Source organism: Culex quinquefasciatus, chromosome 2 (assembly GCF_015732765.1).
Source record: "Culex quinquefasciatus strain JHB chromosome 2, VPISU_Cqui_1.0_pri_paternal, whole genome shotgun sequence".
In the NCBI taxonomy this organism is placed as follows: domain Eukaryota; kingdom Metazoa; phylum Arthropoda; class Insecta; order Diptera; family Culicidae; genus Culex; species Culex quinquefasciatus.
In genome coordinates, this window is record NC_051862.1 from 57,910,238 (window position 1) to 57,931,550 (window position 21,313).

Sequence of the window (21,313 nt, forward strand, 5' to 3'; positions counted from 1 at the left end):
ACTATTCTGAAAACGTGAGAACTGCTTTCGAGTATATTTGTAAGAATTACAACATTGCAGAACCATCACATGATCAACTCAGGGAAAAACCACAGAGGAAAAACTACGCATGTTGTTCTGTAGCTTCAAAACGAGGTATACAAAATCCCATAGAAGAAGTTCATATTTTAAGTAATCTAACGACAATCGGTTACATAGTGATTTTGATTTAGAAGAATTTATCGTGGAAAACGTGAATTTTGCAAGTGGATCAACAAAAAACGTGGACGAGAATCCATACAATGTTCCATAAAATAAACCGTCTAAAATTCTAAAACAACGCAAAAATCAAATTTTAATTGAAGGGGGAGGGGGGGGGTGGGTCTTCAAAGAGAGGTGGATTTTAACTCAAGAAGAAGGGGAGGGAGATTGAACGTAAATCAGAAACTTTAACATTGCATAAACCGCCATTCCGTGCATCAAATAGACAGAGCAAGAATATTAAAATTCACCACTTTAATGCATGTGGCCTCAAATATATGAAAAAAACGAAAATTAAACTTTTTTTTTGAAAAATATCAAAATTCATTTGTTTTCATTATACTAAGTACAAACAACACAAAAAAGTCACAAAAAAGTGCAAAAATATTTTTGGCCGCTCGCTTATATGGAAATACCCCATAGTGGAGGGTCAAAGAGGGTAGATTTTGACTCAAGAGGAAGGGGAGGGGGATTGAAAGTAAACGAAAACTATAACAAAGCATAAGCCGCCATTCCGTGCATCAAACAGACAGAGCAAGGATATTAAAATTCACCATTTCAATGCATGTGGGCTCAAATGTATAAAAAAATCGAAAAAAATCGAAAATTTAACTTTTTTTTTGAAAAATATCAAATTTCATTGGTTTACATGATAATAAGTACAAACAACACAAAAAAGTCACAAAAAAGTGAAAAAATATTTTTGGCCGCTCGCTTCTATGGAAATACCCCATAGTGTCTTGTCGGGCCCGGTGTTTGTTGATTTCATTTTCTACACCCCGGCCCCAGGCAAAACATCAAAAGACAGCAAAGTCGTTAAGGCCTTGTCGTCGGACTATGCTGGAGAGAAGCTGGCTAGCAAGGAGTGCGAGCAACCTCGGGTTCTGCGCGATCATAAAGCATAATGAGTTAGATGCGACACGACGACGAAAAAATGTGTGACGAATTGTGGCTAAAAATAAGCTACTGTTTTGAGCATGGGATAGGATGGATTTTTGGTGGACAGTGAAAAAATGACAATTTTAATGGTGTAAATTTTGAATGTGTGATTTACGTAAAGAAGTAATATTCCACATTTTCTGAGGAAAAATCACATATTTTTGATGAAAAAAAAAAACGGAATGTAATATAACCACGATTTCTGATGTCAAAAATCACAACGTGATGCAACGGAACGCATTGTGAACGTGTAGTATTTATTGCCTTCAAATATATGTAAATTTACATGTTTTAGTTTGTAATTTCACCTATTCCAAACTATTTGTGTTGTTATTGTAGAGTCATACTGAGAGTTGCACCTTTTGTGTTACGGTGTTCGCGTTATGTTGTCTCCATCACTAACGAGATTATAGCTCTAAAAGAGATTGAAGAGAGGTGGAAGTAGCCTGAACAAATTTCTTGTTTTTTTCTGGTTGAAAGTGGAAGTTATAAGGTTCCTGTTGAATTTCGTTAATAATTCTTCTTTGGATATTTCAAGACATAATATTACACATTTTCTTCAACTTTACTAAAGAAAGAAAAATTTAAAAGCAAAAAAATTGATTCAAATCTATTTATTATATCATTTTTTTAACCAGTTATGCCTAAAATCAAATAATTTTTTTTTTTCGAAAATAAAAAACATTTTTATTATTTGTCAACGTGTTTTTCAGTTATCAACGATTGATATCTCTGATTAATTTTGAGTATATATTAGAACTTAATTGTTTACAATATTAAGACCCCAAATCTATTTTGAAAAAAAAAAAAACAAGATTTTCTTTATGTCCAATTTTTTTTAATGAATCTAAAGAATGTTGAGTTTAACTGCGACTTGTTTTATTATTCTTTGAAGCTCTAGGGGAGCTGGGGGTAAGACGGCCAGGCGGGGTAAGACGGCCACCCCACTGTTTTAATATGTATACTAATGAATATTACTAAAATGTTCAGCAATACTGTTCCTCATGCTAAATAATGCATATGGAGTCACCTTTGCCAGAAATATTGTTTGAAATAGTATAAAAATAGCTCAAAATAAACAAATAATTTTTGAGCTTGAAACTGGATGTAATTTTGATGATTTACAACTTAGGCATTTTTGTTAAATAACAATATGTTTTTCTGCCTTCAAATATTTTTTCATGTTAAATTGAAGTTTTCCCTAGATTATGTCCCTCGAAAAAGTTCAAAAAATGCGATGAAATGTTTACAAAAAATGTTTAAATAAATAATTTATTTGGGGGCAAGACGGCCACCTCCTCCGGGAGTAAGACGGCCACCCGTAATTTGAAGATTTTATTTGATATAGGTTATATTTTTGACGGTTTTTGACTATTAAGACATATTTGAAGATAAAGGAAAAGCATTTTCAATAAATCTATCCATTTTTAATCAAAATGCTGCTAACTACCGTTTCGACAACATTCTTTACTGTGATATAGCAAAACTCATTGAATAGTATGAAATCCTATCAAACTTTTCATAAAAATCGCTAATTTAATATTGCTTACATAATTTTGATTTACTTATTCTAATCGAAATACACAAACTAATTTTTTTAGTATCAAATTGTGTTTGTTTTGTAGTAAAAATTCATAGTTTTTCATAAAATGTGGTCGCAATAATATGAAATTCACTGAGCCAAAATATGAAATTTTTTAAACAGCATTTTTCTTCACATTTGAAACCTGATTTTTTTCAACCAAAATAGTTATGATGTTCAGAGAAGTCTGTTAAACCAACCATGTAGGTGTTTGGGTGGATTTAGCAAAGTTATTAAGTTAATTTACAGCATTGGCCGTCTTACCCCACATGGGTGGCCGTCTTACCCCGCGTATTTCATATATATACGATTTAAATTATTTTTTAAAAATTGCTGAAAAGTATTGAAAATTGGTTTTTAGACCAACTAATTTATGTCATTTCTATAATGGACTAGTAGTAGAACAATATGTACGTAATTGAGATCAAAATAATCTGTTGTGTAAATTTTATTAGACTTCTCCCTTAGGGTGGCCGTCTTACCCCCATCTCCCCTAATTTGAGAAAAAATATTTTGGCTTAGATATAAAATCTCGATAAGGGTTTTAAAACTTAGGCCGTAGCAATTATTTTTTAACGTTAATTTTGCCCTACCCGCTTCCAAATTGGCATAAAAATCAGAGAAAAAACTTAAAAATTTCAATGGTTATTATAGATGTGCAATCTGGTGACATGGAAAAATGAAAATCTGAGAAATCTCCCCCTGGTTAGATTCTTTAGGTAAAAATAAGTAACTGTGCAAATTTTGAGCCAAATCGGTTAAGGGTCGCCTTTCATCGTTGAAGTTTGTATGGAAAATTTCCAAAAAAAAGTATGGGGAAAAGCTAAAATTTCCAAATTTTACCAAAAGGTGGTGTTAAATGTGGCGGATCATTGTTAAGTTTGAGATTCTTTAGCAAAATTTTTTGACAAACAACTTTGTCGAAGACCGCAAAACGATCCGAGTTAACCCTGATAAATTTTCACAGTTGATTATTTTTGCCTAAGGATTCGAATCAGACGGTATCCTTGAGGTTGGTTTCTTTATTGTCACCCTAATATGCAATCAACTGAAAAAAATGTAAAGGGATTGAAGTTGAAGTTTGTATGGAGATTTGTGAAAAAATATATTGAGAAAAGGATAAAAACGAATTTTGTGGTGGTGTTATTTGTTTTGAAATTTCGTTAAGTGTGAGATTCTTATGTGAAATTTACGGCTTTCTAATTTTGTCGAAGATTTTAAAGCGATCCGAGTTGATCCTGAAAAGTTATTAGCAATTTATAGAAGATTTTTTTAGTTTGAAAATATATTTTTTCCCCAAATTTAACGATTTATAGCGACCCCTAGACCTTAACCGTTTTCGCTAAAAATTTGTACAGATGCTTAATTTTGCCTAAGGAATCGAACTTGGGGGTATCCATTACATCATTTTAGAATTAAGTGTTTTAATCATTCTAAATTTAATTGTTTTGAATTTAGATGCCTTTTTTGTATTCCTGGACCTGGATTAAAGATTATTTTCTTTAGGACTAAGCCTATCTTGTGGTTTAACATTCCAACGCCCAAGTCTCCAAAAAAAGTTGGAACGGTAACTTCTACTCGCTGGTTCTCGAGCATAACTTACCCAATCAAGACGATCCTTTATTACAGTGATTTGTTAGGATGTCTAGATGATCCTAAAATATTGCAGAACTCAATTTGATCATATCTGTAATTTTTGCGATCAAAACCATCGTTCTTTTAAACATCCTAACAAACAAAAGAATCGTCCCGATTGGTTAAGTTATGTCCGAGAACCAGCGAGTTGAAGTTACCGTTCCAACTTTTTTGGGAGGCTTGGGCGTCCGTGTAAGTTGGACATGCGTTGGGCGTTCCAGTGTTAATTAGCGTTTTAATCAATTTTGAAACCGAATTTTAGAATATTTTTGCGATGGTATAAAGATTAAAATTTTTGATGAATATTAAAATCAAAGCAAATTACCATATCGAATTACTCCATTGCAAAATGTTTCGTCCCATTACTTTTTACTTCAACTTCTCAACATCGTTTTTACTGAATCGACATCAGCAACAGTCCCTTTGATCAGAGAGTGAGTTTTTCTCGTGCAAATGAAAAATAAAAAGCTACTTTTCCCACATTTTCCCCCACCCTCGAACCTCACAACCCACCTAAAGTTCCCTTCCAGCAAAGCAAAAATTATCAACATAAATATTATTTTTGTTTATCTCCGTCCATTCGAGACAGCGAGCACTGAGAGAGAGAGGGGAGTTGAGGGCACTTTCTCATTTTCCAAACCATTTTCCGAGCAAAAGTGCTCGCTCGCTGTGGTGGCAGGTGTAATGTGGTCGTTTGGCAAACACAGCAGCAAGCAAATTGAGAAAACATCAACCGTGTAACGTCATCACACAAACATTCAGCCACCAGCACCATATTCATAAACAAACGCGTCCGGGAGAGCCATCAAAGGAAAAGTGCGGTCTGTGGGGGAGGGGAAAAAATCGCAACTTAATTTCATTTCGTGCTTGTGGGAGATTTTCCCGACCATCAACGGTGGGGGGCGTTTTGAGAGCAGTGTTGCCAGCGCTTCTAGAGATTGGGACTTGAAATCAAATTTGGAATTTTTATTATTAAATGGAACGATTTGTGGCACGTGTTGGATCTGCCAGACGTGGCTGGGTGCGTGAGGAAAATTTGTCTAGCTTTAGGGAAAAAAATGAAAAGTGGGACGAGATTTTCCATCTTTCATCATCAACGCACAACACACAAACACACGCTCAGGGGGGGGCTTTACCCCGTTTGGCAGGAAAAGTGAAAAATTGTTTGATGAAAAACAAACACATTTGTGATGAATTTTACACAAAGATTGATTCGTTTAAAAAAAAATAACGTGCAGTCCACACCGCGCATCAGGGCAGCAAATTTTCCGATTTTCCATTTTCCGACCCGCTGACTTTAAGGGGAGCGCGATAATGATCGATCCACACTGCGCCGGGGAAAGGCCAATTGAAACAAACAGGAATATTAATTAAGGGGAAACCCCCTGGCCCACCTCCGCAGTTTTCCGCAATCGATCAAAATTTCAAAAAGTCGAACAGTGCGAAATTTTCCCGCCGGAAAAATCGACATAACTGAGGTGTGCTCTTAATGGCACACGGCCTGTTGTTTTATGTAAATTTTCGGTCCTCCCGGGTTCTGTTTCGACACCTGTCGCATAAACGTGTGTGGGTGGGGGTGATTGTGTTCCTGCTAGTATGTGTGTGTGTTGGCAGAGCTAATCACGAAAGTAGACCGGCAAACATGAGCATGTTTAAGTTAGTGACCTACATTTGGAGTGGCTTTTTGGGAAATTAATCGCGCTAATGCAGTTCGAAATTGGATTTGCAACTTTCAAATCGGATTGGCTTTGAAAATAATTAGTACTGAAAACCTCTGTGGGTTTAGTAAGTTCAATTGACTAATTTATGGTTTAATGTTTTAATTCAAGCTTATTTAATTACCTTCCGCAGATGGATAAGTACTTGCAAACTCAAAGTCTCTTCATTTCAATAATTCGTCTCAGCGGTAAACTTTATCTTGGTAGGCTTGGCCGGGATTGAAATTTGTTTTAAATTTGTTCCTTTGCAGTACTTTGCAACTGTTTTTAATTTTTTCTACATTTTATAATTTCTTGAAAATCAACTCAGTTTTTGTTTTATTTATGCTTTTTATTTTTTATATAAAGATAATACTAGTATAGAAGTTTTTAGGATTATAATGTGGAATTTTAAAATCAAAATCATCAACCACGTTCCGGCTCTCCAAATTAAAAGCGTGGTGTCACTATTTTGGAACGCTTTCCGCGTCAATTTCGTTCTATTTGGTCTCTGAAGAACCGATCCGAACGGTTCGTCACGGTTGCTCCGCTGCGTGTATCCGCGTCACTAACGAGATTATCGTTTTGAATGTTGGAAGAATTGGGGGGGGTGCGGGAAAAGTAGCCAAAACAAATTACTAGTTTGGTTGTCAAGAGGTAGGAATTCAACAACGAGATCAGAGCGATCACAAGATGAGAAAAAGAAAACCGGAGTTTTCTGTAAACTTCAACGATTACATGAAGCTGACGTAAAATTACACATTTTTCAAGAATGTTTGACAAACTCTGCTAGCGAACAAAGAAACCGTCATGTTTTTGGAAGAATCAGACGAAAAAGCTTGTCTCAAGAGTTTGACGAAGGCACTCACTGGGATACGGGATGCTTTGCGTGAGGAGATTAATTAAATTACACTTGACGACGGTGTTTCCAGCAGTAGCAACAGCAGCCACCTGATGAAACGATTAATAATTCAAACGAATTTTTGGCAACACACGTAATTAATCATGTAGTGACGCATGTGAAAAGCTCTTGAAGCGAGAGGAGGTTTTACCTTTTGATGAGATAAGTAAATTGAAATTTTAAGGCGTCAAGAAATATAAATCTTAAAAAGGCATCCTTAGAAAAGGAACAAATCCAGCGGAGATCAACTCTTGATAGTATAAATATCTCGATAAAACCTTTGGACAAGAGTCAATTGTATACAAGAAACACGTCTAGATAAAATAAACAAATCTTGACAAGACATAACTTTGGACTGGAGACAATTCTAGAGAATAGTCAACTCATTACAAGAAGCAACTTGGACTGGCTCCGTGGCTTAATGGTTGCGGCTTCTGCCTCGAAAGCAGAAGGTTCAGGGATCAAATCCCGGTCGGCTTCCTTGAAATTTGGAATCAGGAATTGAACTTTGAACATGAACAAAAAACCTTTAAGAATCAGGTGGGACTCGAACTCACACCTTGGGTCTGATAGTCTGGGACGCTAACCAGTCGGCCATCATGGAATTAATGCTCTAGAACTTAATCGATCCGTAGAGGCGAAATAATGTCACGAGGTATAATATAACAAACCATTATATAACTACTAAAACCGTCTCAAAACAGCCCAGGGCCATCTCATATACTCATGAACTGGACGAAAGAGTCGTGGATTGCTTGGCCCGAGTCATCTGCATTACCGATTTATGTCTGTACCATTTCAGAAGAAAGAATGGTATTCGTTTCAAAGGTTCTTGGGATATATGGTGGTTACTAACCGAACCGTCTCAGTTGAAATATACTGTGGTCATGGCCAAGTCCTGCCAAGACGGGGTTCAAATACATACATACATACATACATACAACTCATTACATGAAACAACTTGATACAATACACAAAAGATCTAGATAAGATTTATCTTAAGACAAGAGTAAATTGAAGACCATAAACATATCTAGATAAAATATACTTCTAGAGAAGGGACAACTTTTTACAAAACATCAAAAAGTTATTTAAAATAATTAAAGAGCTCTAGATATTTTTTTTTAAATTTGTCAACTCTATACAAGAAACATGTCTAGATAAAATATAATTCTGGACAAGGGACAAATCTTTAGGATACCATCAACAGGGGTGACATTAAGTCTGGGAGGTGAAATGGGGTCATACAAAAATGCTGAAATTTGTATGACCCAATCTCACTCCAGACCCACATTCAAATTTGGTGACGGTATTTCTAGCCGAGTAAACCTTCAACAAAAAATACTCAAATCAATAACATCTTTAGATAAGATACATCTTATGACAACAGTCAACTCTAGAAAAGACAAGAAACGTAGATAAAATATATTTCTGGAGAAGAGACAACTCTTGACTGGACATGAATTTGGACTAGAGACAAAAATAGACAAAAACGTGTTACAAGAAACAACTTAACACAATAGCTCTAGATAAGATACATCTTAACATAAGAGTAACTCTAAACAAGAAAGCCTAGAAGAATACATTTTTAGGAGAAGAGACAACTCTTGACCAGATATGACAGGAAACAACTCTAGAAAAGAGATATTTATCTTGCTATGAGACACATATCTAGATAACAGACACATCTAACGACCCTAGACAAGATTCAACTTATGGTAAGAGATAAATCTAGATGAGCAACAATGCTAGATTTGCGACGTCTCTAGATAGAAGATGAAAACAGTAACAGAAAAAAAAACGTTTGACAAGAGACAACAAAGACAATGAACATGTCTAGACAAGAAATATGACTAGGCATGAATTATATCTTGACAATCAACATGTCAGTCTGAAGACATTTCTAGACTAAGGACTTCTATAAACAGAAGTTGTTTTTAAAAATTTACAATTTTAGACAAAAATTCAACTACACAAAAGACTTCTCTAGACAATGAAACATAATTTGTTGGAAAATAACTCAATGCAATTTTCAACTTTTGACAGTATCAATTATAGACAACAGAAACTAAAAGCTCACTCCAGGCAAAAGGGAACTCTAGATGAAGCATCTATGGACTTACGACTCGTCTAGACAAGTAACATATCTAGACAAGTTTCAACTTATGACAAGATGCATCTCTGGATAGAAAATTTCAAAAGTCACAACAAAAGCAACAATTACGTTTAAATTAGGACAAAAGACATATCTAGACAAAAAAAATGTAAAATTACAGTACTTATCAAGATAATCTTATCCTACAACCAAAAAAAAAATAATTTCCACTCAAAATCGCACTCAACACAACCCAAACTTCCGAGCAAACGTCAGCAAAAGGTCCCAAAACGGGAGGGGGCACGTTTCCCCCGGTAAGTGGAACGAGCGATGCGATGCGCTGTTTTTGTTTTTGATGTCATAAAAACATAAGTGAAACATGTGTTCTATCAACGGAGCAAAGAACATCGCGTTCTCGCCGCCCGAAGATGGTAATACCTTAGAGTCGCGTCGCAGCTTCTGATGCATGGCACACGACTGTTATTTGTTTTCGGAAGCAGCAGCAGCAGAAAAAATGGGGAAGCAAACGGAGCGACATGTCACGTAATAACGGTGTGGATCAGCTGGGTATAAATTCAAGTTCGTGTGTCGATGAGTTGGTGGGACAGATGATTTGAACTAGGGGACGATGGCTGCTAATGTGATTGTGTTCTATTTTTGAGGTATTCATTTAGTACGTTTTTAGTAGTAGACTCTGTCAAAAATGAACCAGGAGTTCATTAGTTTGATCTTGACAAAATTACACCTTGAAACGTCAATAAGAACTAAGTTTGCACTAAAGAAGTCAAAATAAGCTCTTAATCAACCTTTAAACGGCTCTATATTGCTTTATAGAGCAGTTTTTCTGTGATTTCTTGAGAACTTATGGCTTCAGAAAGCTTTGATTACAAGAAACATTAAAAACTAGCTCTTTATCTGCACTAACTCAGCTTCATATCGTTTTATAGGTCAAATATGTCTAAAGCTTCTATAAACTAATCTATGTGAATTCCTATTCAAAAGTTCTTCGAAAAAACCTCTATTACGTGTCAATTGAGTGAAAACCGTGACATCCGTCAGCCGAAAAACCTGACCATTCTTCCGGAATCGCTTCCGTCCCGCGTGGATTCGCACTTGTGATCCCGCGCTGACTGTCACCGGAAACAAGCCGAATTCAATTGCAAACGACTCTCGGAAGCCCACAAAAAAGCTGCGAGTGAATCCTGCCATCAAACACCTGGCATCAATGACCGAAATTCGCCTCAATTGACGTGAATCGATATATCCCGTGCGCGGGGATTCGATTTAGAATCCACTCATCCTGGTGCAAATGGTCATCCAGGCTCATCGGTCCTCGAAAAAAAAAAAAAACGAAAGGACGTGCATCGGATTCCGTCGATGGGGGGATTGAATCTGTCAAGTGTCGGCCATCCGTTGGAGTTGTGTGCAAATGTGTGGAATTCCCCGCTGGTTCGATGGGATTTGCTCGGCCAAACTTCCTCTGTCCAAGCGGTGTTCAGAGTGCTTCAACACGTGGATTTGGGACGAAACTATTACATCGCCCCAGATTGACCCGGTAAAGCCCGTTGTTGAGCACAGATTGTAACACAATTTAAATGTGAAAAGTTCACATATTATTGCGAAAGTTTGGCGCTTACCAGAATGGTGCCAGGTTCTTTTTCTCCTGGTACATTTCATCGGATTAGTTCTACCCATAGAGTAATAATTGACTGAAACATCTGAGTCTACTCGGCACCGACGACCGGCAATAATGTAGATCCAACACTCAACACACCGGCCAGCCGGCCGGCAGTGTTGCCAGCGCTCTCTTGATTGCGAGTAATGAAACGAACTTTATGAAAAGACATATTATCATTGCCGGAGGCGGTGAGTCGTTCCCATTCGATGTGTAGGGTAAATATCTCAATTTTGGGGTCACTTTTGCACTAGGTCCAAAATAGGTACACGTGGGTCGAAAATGGGAACATAGTGTTAATTTTAGCGTTTGAAGCCGTTTTGATCGAAAATCAAAACGGGTAGGTCAAAAATAGGTTCAGATAGGTCGAAAAATGGAACATCACCTTACTCGAAAAACAAGTTGAGAATGATACACAGTTTTATGAACCCATTCCTTTCAGTGAAATGAATCTAGAAGGCAGCTACCGGAGTTTCGAAGTAGGAATTATTGCTGGGCTGGTTACCTTAATCCGAAGACGACGGGGCGGGAGAGAGGTTTGTCCGGGACGACAATAAATCCCCAGGTCTGTGTGCGTGAGCTAATAATGCTTCAGGCTGGACTTGCTAAATCTTGCTGGTGAAGGTATCCAGCGGGGGGAAAGAATTTTATTGTGGACATAATGAAGAACTCTCTCGCTCTGGGTCGCTCGTTTGAAGATTATGATCTCTGAGGCAAGGTCGGACCGTTGTTGCCGTTGGTAATTTAATTTATATTGCGAAACAGGTGCAGTGTGCAGCAGCACTGGCCGAGATATTGCTTGTTGAAGTCGTGTTCTTGAAGGGGGATTCCTTGAAGCGTTATTTGGTTCGGAAGCGTTGGAGCATTTTTTAATTCTTTAACTTCATTCAATTAATTCATGCTATCACATTTAATTTGAAATTTAGCCAACATTCGAGCTCATAACTCAAACTAGATCAGCTTGAAGTTATTAATTCGATCTCATACCAACCAACTGACATATCCCTCCCACCCAAAATTCCACAATTACCACATGATAACCGACACCAGCTCGAGAAGTGTCAAGCCCAGACCACGATTTTTTTTTTCTGGTGAGGATGGATAAAAGTGCACACCAAAATCGCATTCTCACTCCCCCAGCTGATAAGCGCCATAGACTCCGTCAGTGGCTGGATTACCGAGCTCGGCTTTCCAAAGTGTGAAGTGGGTGCCTCGGCCACGGTTATTTTCGAATCCTCTGGTTGCAGTGCAAAAAAAAGCTGCCATTCGATCGATAGGACGACCATTTTCGAGGGGACCGCCAATAATAGCAGAGCCGCGCTGAAGAGCTGGAATCAATTTCTGGGTTTTTGTGATGGCTGGCAGAAAGTGGCCATAGACAAGGGGATGATTTGAGCTTAAAAGTTGAATTTGGGACTATTTTGGCACTTAATCGGCATTATATTAGCAATTTATAAACATTTAGCTTGTTTTGAGCTCTAAATATGGGTTGGAGTAGATTGATGGTTACTGTTATTGTAATGCTATCACGTTGCTCTATTAGAGCCAGATTACAAATGAGTGCTGAATTAGTGCCAACCAATTATGTAAAAGGCCAAGACTGAAGACCAAGAATCGTCGTCTTAGTGCTAATTAAGTGTTGATTTAATGCTGTTTATTGTAATTTATCTGAGAATCAGTACAATCAGTGCAAGTGTAATGTTACATTTTTTTTTACTGTGAGTATATTAGTTTTGTAAACTTCAAAAATGCGAATCTTTTGCCAAATAAAACCTGATTTAAATAAAAGTTGAATGCAAATTTGTCTGTGCCCTAGCTAAAAATGCATGTGGTGTGGTAGCCGAACGTAAAATACACGTGCGCACACGTGTCCCTAGACCAATCACCACATACACTCACCACTTTTCGTCACATTTATTTAATTGATTCGAAATTTCCCTCTGGATCGTGCTATTTCAGCTGACGTATCTGTGTGCGTCTGGTATCAACCACAAGCCGATGGAAAGGTGATCTGATTTAATAACCTCATTCGTTCTCCCTCTCTCTTTTGAATGATCATCAAATATGGTCCTTTATGTCGATGGTCAACGGGAAGTGCATGCCATTGAGATAATGCCCTTTAATTTTACGTAACACTGCGTGTAAAATTTCTGAGTGAAATGTAATTTTACATGTAATAGTATGTAGAAGTTTTAAATTGAATTTACTCTAATTTATTTCTAATTATTTTTTGAACTTAAGTTTGCAGAAATTAAGCTACATTAAAAGTTTCTTAATTTTTGAGTAATTTCAAAATATCTGAAAATTCAGTACATGTAATGTGATGTAACTTTATGTTAAATATTACAAATGATTGCTGTCTCCAAATAAGTCTCCAGCTCTCAGATTTTGATGGCGATATATTTTTTTGTTTTTTTTTTATTTATTTCGTATGCAGCAATTGATGCAAATAAACCACGTAATTTTACATGGGATTGTACGTGAAAGAATATTTCAGAAACATTTTGAGGGCATTTAAAAAAATGTATCTTTCAAGATTTAAATATAAATTTTACATCAAGTTCTTCCTACCATCAAATTGTCACGACCCAATGACAGGAAGTTCGATTAATTGCTGCAACCGTCAATTCGGTATCCGGTGACCTGGCAGGCTTGTTCCGATATTGCGACAAGGGGTGACTTTCTGCTGACGACGCCGTCGACTGCCAAATCACCCCAACTCGGTGTCAACGAGCAACTGTCCAGTCATCGAAGGGTTAGAGCCTCCGCCAGAAAAAGGTGTTTCTGGCCAGAGATTGGAATGTTTTCTCGCTCCGAGGGTGATAATAAATTTCCGTCCACTGAACATTGCGGGAGGCAATAAATCTTGGACCAGTTTCGCATTCTTCGCGCGCCTTTTTTTGGACTTTGCACCTAAACATTCCTCAAATTCTAACAACAGTGTCAGACTCGGGTAAGGGATTTGCTTTTTTCATCAAAGTTTTTCGTCCTTTTTTGAAGAAAGAAAAAAAAATCGGGAAATCGATTATTGAGGAAATGTCGACGTCAAATTCTCCAATTTCTATCGGAAGCAACACAAAAAAGAAAGGGATCAAAAGAGTCGTCGTTTCTTTTGAATTTTAAAAACACGATAAGGCTCGGGGGTGCCCCGATAATACTGCTGACTGACCTTTGGCCCGCCGAAAATAGAAGTTTCGTCGTCACCTAGGGAGAGCCAAAGAGTTGCCCGGTGGTTTTTGCTTATCTCGATTGGAGCTGCTCTAATAACTTGGGGGTGAGTCCACTTTTCTACGGTGCTATCTCAATTTCGGACATCTAGCAGGGAGTCTCCTCAACCCCAGGTCAAATCCGTTGGAATGTGATTTGTATCAGATATAAGGGGGAAATGTTTGAGATGTTGCTTTATTTTTATCTTTCTGTAGTGAGAATAGTATTGCGTCGAATCTTGTATGCAAGGCGCATACAAGTTATGAAATCGATGCTTGATCAGATAGCGATCCCTGTATCGAAGTTCAAATTCTAGGTCAAAAAACGCCAATTTTTATTTCCAACTTGCATGCAAAGCACATACAAGTTGCCAAGACTGGACTTCAACTTGCATGCAAAGCTTATTGGAGTTATACGTTTAGTCTGTTGTAGGAATCTAAAAACACTGATAAGTGATTTCAACCCATGTTTTGAATGATTCTTCGGAGGGGGGGTCCAGATGTCGTGGACGTGCGTTCTCCGCATGTCCCCATACTGCTGACCAGGAGTCATGATAAAGCAATCAACATCTGTAACGAATTCAGTCCACTTCCAAGTCACGTGGGCTTCTCACATCACATCTTAACGATGCTAGAAAAAAAACTCAAGTCCTTTGGTCCAAATAACTAATTTAGTGTTTCTTCTCCCTCTTTTTTTCAGGACGTTCTGCACACCATCTGCAACCCGAACGGACCAGTGCAGCGCATCGTGATATTCAAGAAGAACGGCGTCCAAGCGATGGTTGAATATCCTTTTGTTAAAGATTCTTGTTTTTTTCAGTTACTTTTTTTCGGGAATCCCTAGATATTCTTGGATTTATGACAAGTAAGTCCTGCTGCCAGATTGTCCCAAGCCAAGATGTAATAAATTCTGTACTTCCACAAGCTGTAATCCAACAGTTTACTCCTCATAATACCAACGATTTCGGGGAGTGCCATCTGGAAGATTTGAACGAAACTAGCACTTGCAGCCCAGGAAAGCCGTTCCGAAATCCCACTAGCTCAAGCCACAGCCAACCAAAAAGTGCAAAGCCGCAAATGAACACAAACCACTGTGCCCTCTTGCGCGAGGATATATGCATTTCCTCGGATTGCCGATTAGCCGGAGTGGGTGGAAAAACTTGTGTTGCTCCCCCGAACTTGCTCGGAACACACCATATGGTCGAGTCATTTTCCTTGGTCGGTGCAATTCTCGAACTCTGCGCAAATTTGTTGCACACAACACAAGCTTGTGTTGGCGAAAAGTTCGAAAGTTCATGCCGCGAACCAGCTTGACTTTTTTTCTGCGAGGAAGGAATTTCGATGCACAGTGGAATTTAAAAGTTTTGGTGTTGCACATGAACAACCATGTAAAATTACGTGATAGCTGAATTCCATGCAATACCCATTTTTTAAGCAATTAAAACATGTTACATAAAATGAGGTGTAAAATCACAGTTGATTTGATACTGTAATTTTACATTTATTGGATACTGCAATTTACATGTAATTTTACATGCAATCTAAATTAGGCGTAAATAGTTACACGAAACGAAACTTACATGCAACAAATAATTGAATTTTTCTCGATAGCATTCATTGCTCCGTACAAAAATGTCCTGTAAATTTTACAAGCAAGCATTTCCACGTAATTTTACCAGTTTTTCGAAACTATCCTGCAGTGTCCCAATGTAGTTCGACGGCCCTCGTTTAACAACTTCCGGAATGTGCTGTGAAAAGCATCAGCAAGGCACTAAAGTGCGGCCACCGACCAAATCCAGGACTTTTCGGCCGCGTTCCGCCACAGTTCGCTTCGCTGCAAATGGCATAAAGTGGAGCCGTGATGGCGAACACGAAAGGTTGGCGATGGGGGAGTTGAAGCTGCTGCGCGCCTCATAAACATAAAAAATAATTTCACATTTTAATGCCATTCGCTGGCCCATTATCGAGCTCATTGGAGGGAAAGCTGTGTGCAAGTAATTTCGAAACTGGGATTTTTCCCGAGTCCTTTGGGAGAGCGGCAGGGATTTCGTTTGAAATTTGCCGAGTTTAATGATGGAGATTTGTCCTTCTTGAACAAACAAATGATTAAAAGCACTTTGAATTTAATGTGCAGTACAAAATGTTTGAAATTAGTGCAATTTTATTGCTTAAAAGGCTCTAAAAATCTATACAAAACCATTCTACCGAAAATCACTCAACGTTTGATTGTGGAGCATCACTTTAAAAATACTTTGAAATTTTCCTTCAAGACTAGACATGTTGAATTCTTCCCATCTAGACTATGACAAGGCATTGACTTTTTAATGGTTGGCACTAAAATTGGTTCGCTCCAATCAAGACTTTGCATGTGGGTTCGTCGTCCCTTTTCCCAAGTACTTGACTAAATTGGTCCATTTAAATTTTAACGAGTCTTTCGGCACAGTACACAGAACTCACAGTTAATTTACATGACTAGAACACATAAATTGCATGTAATTGTAATTCAAACAAAATTTGCCTCCGAAGTAAACCATCAAATCTGCTAAATTTGAGCTTCCACTAGATTTTATGTAATTTTCCTACACAACGCAACTTAATTTACATCATTCATATGTAAAAAATCGATAATTCAAACTTCAATTTCGCCAACAAATCCCAATCCCAATAAAATGCTAAACCTGCTCAGTCAGTATCTTTTTCACACTCACCAGTTTAAAATCGTAATAGGACTCCCATGTTTACTGCTCCGTTACGCTCCGTTTTTTTTTATCTCCGTGTCTGATGGACTTTTATGACCTCTCCGAGTGTTCTTACCGGTCGACTTGAACTCGGCACGAGACATGTCGTTAAAAGTAGAGCACCGAGGAACAGCTGGGAACAAGCCCGTCTCCAAGACGAGGGGTCCACCGCCACTTTTACTTTCGATATCGTTGGCACTGTGAAAAAGTTTGAGTGAAAATTCCTGTAAAATTACATGTTTGTAATTTTTTATCAGGTTTATAAAAAATCATACTTGTCCATTTTTCACGATGATTTCCATGTAAATTTACGTTTTCTACAGTGCAATCCATAACTTTACACTTCTTGGCCGTATATTTTATTATATTCTCGAAAATTATCCAAAGTAAATACCTACCTAACAGAATCCGAACCTGGTAAGGGAGATTGTTTTGGAAAAGATTTAAAGCCTCGTAAAAATTTTGCATCCAGCGAGCAAAATCGCCATCATCTGGTGGGTTCAGACCAGAGCTGAAAATGTCAGGGGTCCTGACGCGAAAATCGGCGACGCATACACGATTTTTTCAGATCCATTCACTGAACCGCAAAACCGTGACATAAACAAACCCGACTCAGTCGTGAGTGCCCTAGCTCACTGAGCAGCTGCAATGCGAGGCAGTAGTCGACCAACGCTCATTCGACGTTGCACGCACACACATAAAGAAACAAGTTTTTACTCAAAAAGTTGATATTTATGCGTGAAAATGTAATTTTGAATATAAGTTATGGTTGTTTTAAGTGTTTTGCACACTTTAGAACCATTCAATTGTTTAAAATAGTCTAAATAGTGTTTAGAGAGGATTTTACGAGTCAGTCATACGACACGAATTGAGTGAGTGTAGCTCATTTTTTCACGTCTCTCATTCTCCAGCAGCCGACCGGCACGAGTCAGGCGGCAGTGGTTGAACGGACACAGTAGGCTTACAGTCAGATGCTAGCAGTGAACTGACATTTTGGTTTGCTTCATGTGTACGCTGGGTTGGAAACATTTTGCAGGCCTGGTTCAGACTAAATTATAACGTATCTTCGCACGTCGTGAACCTTTTTACTTCGCGACGTTTGAAGAGAATCGCTTTCCCGAGTGACAGATTTGTAAATAAATTCTAAACCTCGTTGTGTAGAAGCTGACGCGTCGTCCTGACTGCTGCGCGGAAGGATTTTTTATTGTCCGTGAGTCGTTTTGGTGAGGGGTTTTGAAGAAGTCGGCACTCGTAAATAAAACTGTTTTATTATGACGTTTAATTTATTGCGAGTTTGCTGGTGCTTACACTATTAATTAAATATAAATTTTGCATGGTTATGGAAAGGAATATTGTCGTAAATCTTCTCCAATGCAGTGGAATGCAAAATATCAGATTTACATGCAAGGTCATGTACAATTTTACTATGTAATTAGCACTTGATATGTTGTCAGGTTAAACGCCACGTGAAATTTCATGCAAAATTACAATTCTCAGTATTTATGTTGTTAAGATTATATCTGCCAACATAACAATTCTGTTATGCAAATAAACAAAATATCGAAAACAAACTTTACATTGAATGTCATGTAAATTCATTAATTTTGTCAAACTATTGATCTGCTTACTGCTATCGAAGTAATAATCTTCACAAATTTTCGCAGTGTGTTAATCACGCATAATTTCTTCATTATGAGACTCAATTAATATGGTTATTCAACCCTTGAAGTTGATCCCATCTTCTTTAGCAGAATTCGCAAAATTACTTCCCAACAACAGCCTTCAATATCCCGATTCGGGTCGGCACCCCCCAATACCTTGGGCACGTGTGCGCGCTAGACCTACAGCAAGGAACCCAATCTCGACATAATTACGTGATAATCGCCAGCCCGTCGGTTGACAGCTGCTTTGCTTTGGTGTGTGTGTGACTGTACGGGATTTTCCTAGAAGTGCGGCAAAAGCGTCAACTGTATCGATAAGCAGCACCCAAGACATGCTAATTGGCTTTCTGTGCTAGTGACACGTGTGGGTGCGTAAACACGGGAGTTTGAGTTAAGGAGAAGTCGAACCGAAATTGGAAGCTAAGCTTGTCGTCTTTTGAAGGGATTTTGGGGTTTTTGGAGTGTTTTATTCGTATAAACTCAAATATAAGAATATTGCGATTCCTTAATTTCTTTATACCTTAAATTTTCTTAAATTTCTTAAGAAAAATTACTTCTTAAAATTCTAACAATTTATTAATCAAATATTTTTTTAAATAAATAAAAACAAAATTTCTTTAAATTCTATAAATTCTTTAAATTCTTTAAATTATTTAAATTCTTTAAATTCTTTAAATTATTTAAATTCTTAAAATTCTTAAAATTCTTAAAATTCTTAAAATTCTTAAAATTCTTTAAGTTCTTTGAATTCTTTAAATTCTTTAAATTCTTTAAATTCTTTAAATTCTTTAAATTCTTTAAATTCTTTAAATTCTTTAAATTCTTTAAATTCTTTACATTCTTTAAATTCTTTAAATGCTTTAAATTCTTTACATTCTTCAAATTCTTTCAATTATTTAAATTCTTTAAATTCTTTAAATTCTTTAAATTCTTAAAATTCTTTGAATTCTTTAAATTCTTGAAATTATTTAAATTATTTAAATTCTTAATTTTTTTAAAATTGTTAATATTTCTTAAATTTTTAATTTTTTGTTAAATTCTTAAAATTTTTTGAATTTCCAAATTCCAAGATTCTTTAAATAATTTTTTTTATTTCCAAATCACTTGCTTCAATTTTTGAAACAAAATTTGCTCTACCTTCCCCTTAACTACTTGTGTTCACGGTGTAGTCAATAGGTTCCAAAAGATTATGTTGCCTGACATTTGAGCAGGAAACTTCTTCATCAACTCCTTGATCCTTCCCCGACTCCTAGCGATTGGAGGAAACTGTGGCCAGGAAGTTTCATTAACTTTGCTGAATTTTCTTCCGCCACCACAAAACACAACAGAAGCACCATAGTTTTGCGCTTGCCCTCCAACTTTAAATCCACTTTCGGGGGGCGAGAGAAGATTAAATTTAGCGCGCACCACACTTGTTATTGCGTTTCAAGAAGGGGAAGGGAGGCCCATTTTGAGGCTTGCCCAAATTGGCTTAGCACAAGTAAATTAAATCGAGCTGTTTGGAGGGGGGCACACGGAATTGGACATGAGGGAAAGAGCGGTTCAAAGTGGCGATTTACAAGAAAATTTGAAAATTTTCACGCACAAACGATGTGACGAGTGGAACTTTGGGCAAGAGCGTTAATTTAGGCTTTTGCCCGTGGGGGAGGAGTCGTTTTTGGTGGAATTAAAACGTATTCTTACCCCTGCTCGATCTGCTTGTGAAATATGGCTTGAGGGGAAGCTCGTTGACCGAAAAAAATGTGTTTCTGAGTATTTATCGAGTTCGCTTTTTCTCGGATGGAAAGTTTAATTTGTGCAGCTTTTAATTTCAAAGTTTAAGGGAGAATTTGAATTTCAACTCGTCTCAAGTTGATTAAAAGTTTTTTCTTTTAAATAGTAAAATGTTTCACTCCTTCGACGGACTATTTTTTCTCCATATTTATTTTATTCTATTTAAAGCTATCCAAACTTTCGATTAAACAGACTGGTAAACTTACTATACAAACATTGTGATCTTACAATCTTACAATATTTCAATTTCATAAACTAATTTTGAAATCTAACAATCCTTCAATTGTATATGCTTTAATTTCTACATTGTTGTAATTTTACATGGTTTTAATTTTACATGTTTGTAATTTTTACATGTTTGTAATTCTACAATCTACAGCAATCAGTTTAAATGAGCTTTATTTACAGGTGTCCATAAACCATGTATGCATTAAAGCTCCACCAATTGCTCAAACAATATAAAAATAATGTCCGCCAGTAAATTATGATTAAAGTGACAGCAATTTACATCACAACAAAAGGTCGAACCATCCCCGCAAGGCAAAACTGACTGGCCCAGTAACACGTTACAATTATAAACATCCACCCCCGAAAGTGCCAATAAAAATCCCCTGTCCAAAGATTTATTCTCACTCAAATAAATTAATTACAGAGGGGCCAGGGGGATTTTATCGGTTGTCATTTCCATCCAATTTATGGTTCAATTCTTGGCGCTTCCGGGCTCTCACATTAAAAAAGGTGAGCGCCCCCAACAAACACAACAAAAATTACACGGTTGTCATAAAAACGCCCACACAGTGGCGCGCAATTACTTGTCCAATTTTGCGCCGGTGGCGTCCTGGATTTCTGCCCAGTAAAAATGTGTAAATTTATAAATTGCCATCCTTTTAATGCAATTTTACCATATTTTTTGTTGAAGAGTGCAGAGAGATGTAAATTTACATGCTTTTTTGGAAATTTGTATTTTCTGTTTAAATTAAGGTAAAATTATGTAAAAAATATGACATTTTTTTTAATGTGTGGGAAGTGAACCTTCCTGTACCAAAAATTGCACACCAAGTGCCAGAAGCGATGTAAATTAAGCTGAAGGTGACAGTTGCGACCTGAGCGCCATCTTGCACATCTCTCACCCTCCTGTGCCATAAAACAGCATTTTTAATCTAAAATTTAT

The 21,313-nt window shown here is 37.2% G+C and overlaps 1 protein-coding gene across 14 annotated transcripts in view; it reads left to right on the forward strand.

The window, feature by feature from the left end:
• LOC6052855 (heterogeneous nuclear ribonucleoprotein L) overlaps positions 1–21,313 on the forward strand; it is a 357,965-nt gene that overhangs the window by 196,958 nt on the left and 139,694 nt on the right. For all 14 annotated transcript variants that reach the window (XM_038253811.1, XM_038253810.1, XM_038253809.1 and 11 more), the window contains exon 4: positions 14,671–14,756. In XM_038253811.1, the coding sequence (XP_038109739.1) occupies positions 14,671–14,756 (86 nt within the window). The remainder of the gene's footprint in view (positions 1–14,670; positions 14,757–21,313) is intronic.